The 13,301-nt window shown below is 44.7% G+C and overlaps 1 protein-coding gene across 1 annotated transcript in view; it reads right to left on the reverse strand.

Annotated features, from left to right (window-relative positions):
• LOC306844166 (laminin subunit alpha-2-like) overlaps positions 1-13,301 on the reverse strand; it is a gene marked incomplete at both ends in the record, with an annotated part of 216,864 nt that overhangs the window by 158,202 nt on the left and 45,361 nt on the right. Inside the window, 1 exon segment of the mRNA XM_079376117.1 lies at positions 1,338-1,580. Within this exon segment, the coding sequence (XP_079232243.1) occupies positions 1,338-1,580 (243 nt within the window).

Raw genomic sequence — 13,301 nt, forward strand, 5'->3', positions numbered from 1 at the left:
AAAGACATTACCAAACACTACTTTGCTCATTTGTAGCTACAATGTTTTGTATTTTAATTTTTTTTGTATTTCCCATTGTCTGTTTTGGGTATTTTTGACAGTGACAATCACAAATGTAATTTTTTTCCTAATCATGTCCATGATTTTTTATTTTTTTTCCCATGTGTGCAAGTGCCAAAGAGTCGCCAAGTTTTGTATCATTCTGATAAAAGTAAAAATGTTTAAGAATTTAAATTGGAATTTTTTTTCAGTCTAAAATGATCAAAGAGGACCAGAGGTTTAATTGTATATAGACAAATAAGCAACATTCAATCAAAGTTTTAATGCAAGTGCAGCACAAGAAAGTGATCCGTGAGTGTATGTGCAGTACTGGGCTGTTTTTCTTGGGTTAATGATGTGTGCTAATTAGTGCTGTGTGAGTTTATGCTGTCTGTTTTTAAAGGAGATAGAGTGACATTTGAGTCCAGGCTTGATCTCCCCACCCACCTCCCTCATTAGTACGGCACACACACATACACACACACAAAATGCTGTTCAATATAATCCTATGATCTGACAGCTGTAAATTTTACTTTCAGCAAACACACACACATGAAAACCGCTGTTATAAGAGAACTTCCATCTCATTTATCATCCCTGTGTGGGTGTTCATGTCAGCCTGCTATTAGCTGTCAGATGCACTGTGTGGGGACGTTAGCAGCTGTATTAATGCAAACATGCATAATTCTACATGTTTGGTTTGTATGTAAATGTGATGTGATATCTGTAAATGAGAGAGTGTGTGCGTGTTATTGAGTGGGCTCTGAATGAGAGAGACACTGGAGTTTGCGTATCATTTGTGTGTGTGTGTGATTGTGAATATATTTTTCTCTTGTCCATTTTCTCTAATTAAGAATTACAGTTAACAAGGTAACTTAAGATGCAGTCGAGTGAGACTCTGTTAGGTTCCCTATTCCTCAACCCTCTGTGCCACATATTCCAATGCATTTAAAGGGACAGTTCACACATAAATGGCAATTCTGCCATCCTTTATGCAACATTGTAGCAAAATAATTTCAATACATTTCTAAACATTTCATGTCCATATATTTATTTGGTATTCAGTCATGTAATGATTGGGATAATGCAGGGTCAGATGTGAGGTTGGCCAATCATATAGGAAGCCAGAGAGGGAGTAAAATGTCCATCAAAATCTAAATTATGATCATTTGTGATAAAACAGTGTAAGTTATAATTTCTTCAGAATATGCCATTCATGTCAATCACCTAAAATTGCTTTGAAACCTTTTCATTGCACTACTTAATTTTGTTGCCCTGTGAGTGAAGGTGTTTCTCACCTCGCCGTTCTCCAGAGGATGGATTTTAGAGTAGAAGGAAGTACAGATGACTTCATCATCATGCATGTAGGACGGCGGGCCTGTTCTGGGGACGATGTTGAAGCGTGTGATACACTCTGTGTCTGTAATGGCGTAATACTGCCACGGCATGTATGTTTCACCATCCAGAGAACGTTCAAGAATCCAGTTTCCGGGCCGAGGGGAGTTTGCAGCTTTCAGGATCACATAAGCGATCTGGAAGACCTGTGTGAGAGGAGAACATGAAACAGTACATTAATATTCTTGCAAATATATGCTGTACACACTTTACCCCAGACACAATCTGTATCATTTTCAAAAAGAGAGACACAGTCTTTAAAAAGTAAAAAAATGTGATGTCAACAAGATTTTGGAATTTTTTAATGAATAATTTTTGAATCCAGATTTTATTATTTATTTATTTTTTATTCAGCAAGGACACATTACATTAATTAAAAGTGACAGTAAAGACATTTATAATGTCAAAAAGATTTATATTTCAAATAAATGCTGTTCTTTTGACTTCCTATTCATCAAACTATCCTGAAAATTAAAATGGATCACAGTTTCCTCAAAGATATACACAACACAACTGTTTTCAACATTGATAATAATCAGAAATGTTTCTTGAGCAGCAAATCAGCATATTAGAATGATTTCTGAAGGATCATGTGACACTGAAGACTGGAGTAATGATGCTGAAAATTCAGCTGGGCATCACAGCAATCAATGACATTTTATGGTATATTCACAGAGAAAGCTGTTATTTTAAGTTGAAATAATAATTTATAATAATTCAATTTTTATTGTGTTTTAAACAAATAAATGCAGTTTTGCTAAGCACAATCAATCAATCAAATAAACTTCATTCAGAAACATAAAAAAAAAATTATACAAAAAAAAAAAATTAATTGAACACAAAACAGTAACGTCTCAGGTTACGCATGTAACCATGGTTCCCCGAAGGGAACGAGACGTTGCGTCAGATACGCTTTGGGAACGCCTTCAGCGTGACCGTGCTCTGAATTATGTGTACAATCAGTCCAATGGAAGGGCGTAGCGTCACGGGCGGGTGACGTCATGACCAGGAAGCTTTAAAAGCATGTGAGGTGGAGCCGGCTTCAGCTTCTAAGAATGAAGTAAGCGCTGGCAGGGATGCCGGAGGAATGGCCTCGAGACGCAGCGTCTCGTTCCCTTCGGGGAACCATGGTTACATGCGTAACCTGAGACGTTCCCTTTCAGGAACTCGAGCTGTGTCAGATACTCTTTGGGAACGAGATACCCACGCCGCCAGACTGACAAGTCCCTGCCTAGTGTGACTAGGACGAGAGGACAGAAGAGCCCGGAGTGGCTTGAATGTCGAGGTCATAAAACCTTACAAAAGTGAGGGGCGTGGACCACCCAGCAGGTGTGTCTCAGCAACCTGAAGCTATGAGCTGTGCCCCCCAGTGACCACACCCACAGCTTCCACAGCTCCAGGCGAGGGTGGACGATTGTGCCCCCCGCCTGTGAGAGGAGATCTCCCCTGACGGGAATCTCCCATGGAGTGCCGTCGAGGAGAGAAATCAGGTCCGAGAACCATACTCGGCCCGGCCAGAACGGCGCTACCAGAAGTAGACTGACCTCGTCCCGGCGCACTCTTGCCAAAACTCTCAGAAGCAGAGCGATAGGGGAAAAGCGTACAAACGAAGCCTCGGCCAAGTCTGTACCATAGCATCCAGTCCTAGAGGAGCTGGAGGAGTCAGAGAGGACCAGAGGGGACATTGAACTGACACTATAGTTGCAAACAGGTCCACCTGTGCCTGGCCAAACACTCTCCATATCTGCTTCACCACCTCAGGGTGAAGCATCCATTCCCCGGGCCTCGGCCCCTGTCTCGACAGAACGTCTGCTCCCACATAGAGATGCCCAGGAATGTGCACTGCTCTTAATGAGAGGAATTTGCCCTCGGACCACACAAGGATCTGGTGCACCAGCTTGTACAAGGGTCTCAACCGCAGACTTCCCTGGTGGTTTATGTACGAGACCACCGACGTGCTGTCGGTGCGCACCAACATGTGGTGGTCTCTTAGGTCTGGGAGGAAGTGTTTGAGTACTCGAAACACGGCCAGCATCTCCAGCCAATTGATATACCATGTCAGATGGCGGCCACTCCACAGACCACGGGTAGGGTGGCCACTCATGACTGCTCCCCAACCTGTGAGGGACGCGTCCGTCGCTAGTGTTACACGGCGACAAGGAGTTCCCAACACCGGGCACTGGGACAAGAACCAAGGTTCCCTCCACATGTCTAAGGCACGTATGCAACGTCTCATGACCTTGAAAGTGCGGAGTAGTTTTCCCCTCGGGGAGAACCCCTTGGTCTTGAGCCACCACTGTAGGGGTCTCATGTAGAGCAGGCCAAAAGGTATCACGTTGGACGCAGCTGCCCTCAGACATAGCAGTCTCTGAAGCTGACTGGCCTTCTTTCACTCTCTTGATTGTGAGGATAGACTCGTTACGAGCAGGGGACAGACGTGCCTGCATCGTGGTCGAATCCCACACCACGCCCAGATAAGTGGTCCTCTGTAATGGAGAAAGCACACTTTTCTTGGCGTTTAGTCTTAACCCCAGGTCTTTCATCTGGGCAAGAACGACATCTCGATGTCAAATCGCCAGCTGCTCCGATTGAGCTAGAATCAACCAATCGTTGATGTAAAAGTGCGGGGTGAGAGTGTAAGGCCAACGGGAAGAACAAGATATTGGTAAGCTTTGCCCCCAAAAGCAAACCTCAGGGACTTCCTGCGAGTGGGAAGGATGGAGACGTGGAAGTATGCGTCTTTTAGATCTAACGTGACAAACCAGTCCTCTGACTTGATCTGAGATACCTGTTTGAGTTTTGAGCATCTTGAACTTCAGCCTGCTGACTGAGCGGTTCAACTGATGCAGATCTAAAATGGGACGCAATCCTCCATCCTTCTTGGGAACTATGAGGTACCAGCTGTAGAACCCGGACTCTCTTTCATGAGGAGGGACCACCTCGATGGCCTCCTTCCTCAAGAGAGTACTCTACTTCTCGTTCCATTACCAGAGCCTGCTCAGGGCCCACCTGAGTGGGATTCACCCCGTTGAATTGAGGCGGAGGAGAACCAAACTGGATTCTGTAGCCTCTCTCTACAGTATGCAGGACCCATGGAGACACATTTGGGAGTGGCCAAATAGTCTACTAAGGGAACCAGTCTCTCGAGACTGGCTTCTGGTGTACCCAGAGTGGCTAGCTCTGTGTCCTGGAATGGCACACCGGCAGGAGACAGCCGAACTAGCTGCTCTAGAGACCCCCGAAGGGGTGGCGAGCTTCTCAGTTCCACTACGTTTCCGGGCGGAAGTAACTGAGAGAAGCACTCGCTGGAGACCGCTGCGCCCTGGAACACTGGCAGGGTTGGCAGACCGATCTCCCGAGGGCACTGAGGAAAGACGGGCACCGTGTACCGCGGTGTACGCCGAACTTCCCCAGAGGGGCCTGCCCTCATGAGTCCTGGACCATTGCCTCAGGACTGCCTCAGCTAAAGTCTCCTTTTGAGACGACGGTCCTCAGACCCGCATCATTTATAGGAAGACTAGACTGATAGAACCAGAGCCTGCTCAGGCAGGACCCAATGAGACACGCTTAGCAGGGGCTCCCTCACCGCCAGGTGCCTACTGAGGGAACTAGTCTCTCGAGACTGGCCTCTGGTGTGCTTAGAGCTGCTAGCTCGGAGTCCTGGAATGGCACACAGGCAGGAGACGGCCAAACTAGCTGCTCTAGAGACCCCCGAAGGGGTGGCGAGCCTCTCAGTTCCGCTATGTTTCCGGGTGGAAGTAACTGAGAGAAGCGCTCGCTGGAGACCGCTGCGCCCTGGAACACAGGCAGGGTTGGCAGAGCGATCTCCCGAGGGCACTGAGGAGAGACGGGCACCGTGTAATGCGATGTACACCACTCTTCCCCAGAGGGGCCGGCCCTCAGAAGTCCTGGGTCATAGGCAGCAGGACGTTTTAGCCAAAGACTATCCAGCGAGAATGACGATCCGCAGATCCGCCTTCTGCTAGAAGCCTTTGGCCCGGGAGCACGATTCTGATTCCAATATTATTGGGAGTACGAGAGGTGATGCTCCCTAAATGAGGAGCTGGACCACGGTTGGGGCTGCTCTGCCCAGCAGCCCCTGCTGATCACCTCAACCTCATCAGAGGAAGAAAGGTAAAGCATCGTGCTCTCACTCGAGAAAAGTCCCAAGAGGTTCCTATATACACATATGTATGTGTATACATATATACACATCTAACTTCTCCTAGTTAGATGAAATACATAATTTAATTCCTCAGAAATTAAATGCAGAAAGACAACCAGACGAGTAAACACGGACTGATATGAAAAGGATTCATAATAAAAATGAGAATGACGTAATGCACGCGGTCGCCTCGGCAACTCGCGCTGCAACAGCGAGCTCTCACTCAAAGGGGGAAGAACCGCACCGTGGGCTTCCAGCCCCAAGCAAGAGTACTAGATCTGGGGAATGCAGGTGGAGATAGCGCGAACCCGTCTTCAACCCATCCACCAGATCAATGTTGCAATCCCCGCGATCTCACTCGCCTCCATGCCTCAGCAGTAGCGGACTGGAACCGCGAGATCTTACGGCGAGGAAAAGCACAATCAGCCCTTTATCTTAGAGCTGACAGCGCGAATATAATGATGTCGTCATTCATAATATGCTTGTGCAAACACTGCAGCTTTACAAAGCTCATCGATGTCTTTCACGTCCACCTCCTCGGAGGAAGACAAGCGGAGCGTCAAGCCCTCTCTCTGGGGGGAAGAAACAGCGGGGCGGGCTTCCGAACACAGAGAGCGGGCGCTGGATCTGATGATCCATGTGCGAGCCCCACGAGTGCAGCCGCCACTCTGCCTCGGCAGCCATATAGGCCAGCACCGTGAGGAACACTTGCAAAGGCTCCCTTCTCGAAGAGAGCCCTCTGGGACCGAAGCGTGCATAGCGGAAGCCGCTCACAGTGTGAGCAGTCGGCTCCCTCGAGAGCCGACTCCGCATGCTTCGCGCCCAGGCAGACCACGTGCAAACTGTGTGTATCCCCGCTCGTGACTGTAGCGAGAGCAGGGAGGAACACACAGCTTGAAGCGTGATCCGAGATCGCCCTTATGCTTTGATTTACTTGTGGCCTTGGACATAGTGCTTTATTTTGACAAACAACACCAAATAAGACTCACAAAACAAATATCGGACTGACAGACACACAGAGCACTTGCTGAATGACAGAACGCTGAAGCCGGCTCCACCTCACGTGCTTTTAAAGCTTCTTGGTCGTGACGTCACCCGCCTGTGACGCCTCGCCCTTCCATTGGACTGATTGTACAGATAATTCAGAGCACGGTCATGCTGAAGGCGTTCCAAAAGCGTATCTGACGCAGCTCGAGTTCCTGAAGGGGAACTGAACTTACACAATTAATCCTGAATTATATTAAATGCCACTGTTAAATTCTACTTTGAACAGGATAATTTATATACCTTCATTTGTTATTAATTAATTAATCATTTTTATTTATTTATTTGACAAAATCTACTAGTTGAAGAATTGTACTTTTTTAAATATTATTAAAAATAATATTTTAATGAAAATGATTTGTACGCTTAAAATATTATGTGACAACTATTCTATAAAAGCAGTATGGCTATGCTTTAGTTTCTCCAAAGGACATTCTTTAGTGGTGATTACATATAATATAGCACAGCCTGGAGGACCTTATTGCTCAAATACAGTGATGAGCAGTCAAAGATGTGCCCATGTCAGCTATTTTACAACAACTTCAAACTATCCAATTCACATAAAAAAAAATAAAAATAATAATAATTCTGAGCTTATGTGAACTGTATTTCTGCAGGCTGATTTTCATAGCAGCTGCTTTGATTACCATCAAACACGAAACACCAAACCCTGTGATAACGCTCGCAGTAGATTCTCATAATAGATGAGCTTCTTGCAGGAGAACAAAAATTAAAGAGAAGATCTGAGAAAGAAAAGTAAAACTTGATTCCCATGATTCCCCTCTCTTTTATTCAGCAGCAGTAGACCTGAGGCACACACACACACACACACACACATCGTGTGAGTGTGTATATCACAGTATAACACGTTAAACACCATCCCTGACAGGTTCTCTGCGGTCTTCAGAAAGCTTCAGGGCACAGTGACATTCCAGCTTACCTGAAGAGCTGACCTGAATAAAAAGAAAACATGAGAAACGGGGGGGGGAAGAAGCTAGGCTGAAGTCTCTATTCATTCCTGTTACCTTTTTAGGTAACACCGCCCCATGAGAAACACACACACAGAAAACAACAATAGAGTTAGCATTGCACGCTCTTTCATCTGCGGCAGATAACAGGCTCAAGTTACGGTCTCTCACAGCACTGCTGCTGTTCTGGATGCTCATTCAGCAGAATAATGATGTTTTGTCATGTCCAGAGGTATGAGCGAGGTGAGGCACATCTGAATACACAATCATCTGACCGAACTGTGAAAGACGGCAGTAATGCAAGGCCACGTCAGTCAAACATGCGTGAGTGTACACTTCAAACTACTCAACAATCACGCACAGGGTCAATCACACAGCTGGACGACTTCATTCTGATTGGTCAGCTGCAGTATTCAGTCACCAGCTACTTCTGAATAATGATACTATCCAGAGCAACCCCGAAGAAAGAACTGGGGTAATAATTAACTCTAGGCCATATATATATATATGTATATACACACACACACACACACACACACATACCCATTTATGTTACAGCTTTTCTCAGTGGCTTTGGTGCATTTCTCAGATCAGAAATGAAATTCTCTTAACTACTTGTTCAACTTCCACATCATCAAGTCAATTGTGCACATAATAAAAGCAGTTTATTATACTTTTGAACAAGTTGTGATTGCTTTGGTACAGTCATGCAATTGATTATCTACAGTCAGGTCCATAAATATTGGGACATCGACACAATTCTAAAATTTTTGGCTCTATACACCACCACAATGGCTTTCAAATGAAACGAACAAGATGTGCTTTAACTGCAGACTGTCAGCTTTAATTTGAGGGTATTTACATCCAAATCAGGTGAACAGTGTAGGAATTACAACAGTTTGCATATGTGCCTCCTACTTGTTAAGCGACCAAAAGTAATGGGACAATTGGCTTCTCAGCTGTTCCATGGCCAGGTGTGTGTTATTCCCTCATTATCCCAATTACAATGAGCAGATAAAAGGTCCAGAGTTCATTTCAAGTGTGCTATTTGCATTTGGAATATGTTGCTGTCAACTGTCAAGATGAGATCCAAAGAGCTGTCACTATCGGTGAAGCAAGCCATCATTAGGCTGAAAAAACAAAACAAACCCATCAGAGAGATAGCAAAAACATTAGGCGTTGCCAAAACAACTGTTTGGAACATTCTTAAAAAGAAGGAACGCACCGGTGAGCTCAGCAACACCAAAACACCCGGAAGACCACGGAAAACCACTGTGGTGGATGACCGAAGAATTCTTTCCCTGGTGAAGAAAACACCCTTCACAACAGTTGGCCAGATCAAGAACACTCTCCAGGAGGTAGGTGTATGTGTCAAAGTCAACAATCAAGAGAAGACTTCACCAGAGTGATTACAGAGGGTTCACCACAAGATGTAAACCATTGGTGAGCCTCAAAAACAGGAAGGCCAGATTAGAGTTTGCCAAACGACATCTAAAAAAGCCTTCACAGTTCTGGAACAACATCCTATGGACAGATGAGACCAAGATCAACTTTGTACCAGAGTGATGGGAAGAGAAGAGTATGGAGAAGGAAAGGAACTGCTCATGATCCTAAGCATACCACCTCATCAGTGAAGCATGGTGGTGGTAGTGTCTTGGGGTGGGCATGTATGGCTGCCAGTGGAACTGGTTCTCTTGTATTTATTGATGATGTGACTGCTGACAAAAGCAGCAGGATGAATTCTGAAGTGTTTCGGGCAATATTATCTGCTCATATTCAGCCAAATGCTTCAGAACTCACTGGACGGCGCTTCACAGTCCAGATGGACAATGACCCAAAGCATACTGCAAAAGCAACCAAAGAGTTTTTGAAGGGAAAGAAGTGGACTGTTATGCAATGGCCAAGTCAATCACCTGACCTGAATCCGATTGAGCATGCATTTCACTTGCTGAAGACAAAACTGAAGGGAAAATGCCCCAAGAACAAGCAGGAACTGAAGACGGTTGCAGTAGAGGCCTAGCATCACCAGGGATGAAACCCAGCGTCTGGTGATGTCTATGCGTTCCAGACTTCAGGCTGTAATTGACTGCAAAGGATTTGCAACCAAGTATTAAAAAGTGAAAGTTTGATTTATGATTATTATTCTGTCCCATTACTTTTGGTCCCTTAACAAGTGGTAGGCACATATGCAAACTGTTGTAATTCCTACACCGTTCACCTGATTTGGATGTAAATACCCTCAAATTAAAGCTGACAGTCTGCAGTTAAAGCACATCTTGTTCGTTTCATTTGAAATCCATTGTGGTGGTGTATAGAGCCAAAAATGTTAGAATTGTGTCGATGTCCCAATATTTATGGACCTGACTGTACATTTGTCTGCGGTTTCCTACATTATCAGTTGTAATGCCATGTTGCTCAAAATAGTATTACCCCTTAAAACATCCAAAATGGTTGATCTAGTTGTCATAAAATGTCAAGCATAATTATTTTCTACACATTTCTATTAAGACTTTTTGTAAATTTGCCATGAATTGTGCAGGTGAATCTTGACTTTCACTAATGTAGATCAATAAATGATAAACAGTTCTCTGAAACAGCTGAAATAGGTGCATCTCATGAACCTTCAATTGGACATCATGTAGACAGAGTACAACACAAGAGTTACAAATTCTTACAATGGATGAACATTCGGGAAACAATCAGGGTCGACAGCTAAGAGGAAGAAGAGGAGTAAGAATGCGTGGAAGGGTACAGAGGCAAAACAGAGGAAGAGGCAGAAAAGGCCAAGGACAGATGCGCATGTCAGATGAAATAAGGGCCACAGTTGTGGACTATGTTGTCAATTATGGCCTTACAATGGCTGAGGCTGGTCAAAGGGTCCAGCCAAATATGGGGAGATCGATCGTATCACCAATAATTCAAACATTTCAAACAGTCTCTTTCAATCAATATCCCACATACAGAAATGTGTAAATTTGTACTTTTGAAATGGATATACAGTATATGGCAAAATGGCATACATAAGTGCAGCCTTCAGCATTTCAATACAGTAACTGTCATCCAAACTGTTGCCATAGTTTATATCAGATAATACTAATAGAGTGCACTGTTACTGTATATTGACAACATGACTAAGCATTTTTACTATCTCGTTTGTGAACAATGACACAAGGACTTTTCATTCTGATGGCACTGATATGTTCATTGACATAAATACTTACTTTAGAGGGATGAACTAAATATTTTGAGTAAGTTACAGGCTTCTGCAGGTAATCCATTGTGTGGTGCTGTTTGTTAATTGTTTTAAGAAATGCACATACTTCTTTGCAAGTATTAAGGATGATTCGAGAAGTGCACCAAAGCGACTGAGAAAAACTAACAAAACAGGACAATACAAATAAATTATACATAAAATTAAACAGATAAAGAGAAAAGCAGGATAATATACCTGCAAGCAACACATTTAGCATGAATTCAGCTGTCACTCAGAGCTTGCTATTTTAGATAGATAGATAGATAGATAGATAGATAGATAGATAGATAGATAGATAGATAGATAGATAGATAGATAGATAGATCTGTGGTTGTGGTTGCTAGGTTACCCCGGACGGTTGCTAAGGTGTTGCTATGTGGTTGCTAAGGTACTCTGAGTGGTTGCTAGGGTGTTGCTATGTGGTTGCTAAGGTGCCCGGGGTGGTTGCTAGGGTGTTGCTATGCAGTTGATAGGCTATTCTAGGTGGTTGCTAGGTTGTTTCTATGTGGTTGCTAGGGTACCAGGGGCGGTTGCTAGCATACTCTGGGTGGTTGCTAAGGTGTTGCTACGTGGTTGCTAGGGTCCTTGGGGTGGTTGCTAAGGAATTGCTAAGCGGTTGCTAGGGTACTTGGGGTGGTTGCTAGGGTGTTGCCATGCGGTTGCTAGGGTACTTGGGGTGGTTGCTAGGGTGTTGCTATGCAGTTGCCAAGGTACCCGGGGTGGTTGCTAAGGTGTTGCTATGCGGTTGCTAAGGTACCCAGGGTGGTTGCTAGGATATTGCTAGGCGTGTGCTATAGTACCCGAGGTGGTTGCTAAGGTGTTGCTAGGCTGTTGCTATGGTACTCAGGATGGTTGCTATGGTGTTGCTAGGGTACTTGGGGTGGTTGCTAGGATGTTGCTATGCGGTTGCTAAGGTACTCAGGGTGGTTGCTAGGGTGTTGCTAGGGCACTTGGGGTGGTTACCAGGGTGTTGCTAGGCAGTTGCTATGGTTCCCGGGTGGTTGCTAAGTATCCAGGGTGGTTGCTAAGGTACTCTGAGTGGTTGCTAGGGTGTTGCTATGTGGTTTCTAAGGTCCCGGGGTGGTTGCTAGGGTGTTGCTATGTGGTTGCTAAGGTGCCAGGGGTGGTTGCTAGGGTGTTGCTATGCAGTTGATAGGCTATTCTAGGTGGTTGCTAGGTTGTTTCTATGTGGTTGCTAGGGTACCAGGGGCGGTTGCTAGCATACTCTGGGTGGTTGCTAAGGTGTTGCTTTGTGGTTGCTAGGGTCCTTGGGGTGGTTGCTATGGAATTGCTAAGCGGTTGCTAGGGTACTTGGGGTAGTTGCTAGGGTGTTGCCATGCAATTGCTAGGGTACTTGGGGTGGTTGCTAGGGTGTTGCTATGCAGTTGCCAAGGTACCCGGGGTGGTTGCTAAGGTGTTGCTATGCAGTTGCTAAGGTACCCAGGGTGGTTGCTAGGATATTGCTAGGCGTGTGCTATAGTGCCCGAGGCGGTTGCTATGGTTCCCAGGGTGGTTGCTAAGTATCCAGGGTGGCTGCTATGGTGTTGCTATGTGGTTGCTAGAGTACTCGGGGTGGTTGCTAAGGTGTTGCTATGTGGTTGCTAGGGTACTCAGGGTGGTTGCTATGCGGTTGCTAAAGTAATATTAGGGTGTTGCTAGGTGGTTGCTATGGTACCCTGTTAGGTTGCTAAGGTGTTACTAGCATGTTTTAGCATGATTAGCAAAGTTACCAGCATGTCTTTAGCATATTTAGCAAGTTACTAGCATGATGTTAGCATGTTTCAAGCATGATTAGCAAGTTACTAGCATGTTACTAGCATGATTAGTAAGTTACTAGCATGTTGCTAGCATGATTTGCATGTTGTTTGCATGATTAGTAAGTTACTAGCATGTTGCTAGCATGATTCTAGCATGATTAGCAAGTTACTAGCATGTTTGCTAGCATGATTAGCAAGTTAATAGCATGTTGCTAGCATGTTTCTAGCATTATTAGCAAGTTACCTACATGTTTCTATTTTAACCTAGCTAAAACCAGCTAAAACCAGCCTGACCTGCTAAAAAGTAGCCAAAACCACTTTAAAGCCAGCTTGGGAGACCAAGCAAAGCAGCCAATCATCTTAGGCTGGTTTTAGCAGTTTTTTCAGTAGGGAGTTGTTTAGCTTTGCTATAGCTATAGACAATTTAAACACAGTAAGTTTTATTGTTTAAAAGTTTTCACCCCCTCGATGAAAGTCTATGTGATTGTAGGTGGATTAGATAGTCTGGTTTATGAAAACCGTAAACCGGATCAGTTAGAAAAGATATAGCATACCGAGTCAGACCAGTCTGAAGGTTGTAGCTTTAAAGGTCTAGGAGGAGATACATTTTAAAATTTGGTCTCAGAAGAAGAAGAAGAAGAAGAAGAAGAAGAAGAAGTTTACATAGGATTTCAGTAAGT

This window comes from Barbus barbus (assembly GCF_936440315.1).
Source record: "Barbus barbus genome assembly, chromosome: 24".
In the NCBI taxonomy this organism is placed as follows: Eukaryota; Metazoa; Chordata; class Actinopteri; order Cypriniformes; family Cyprinidae; genus Barbus; species Barbus barbus.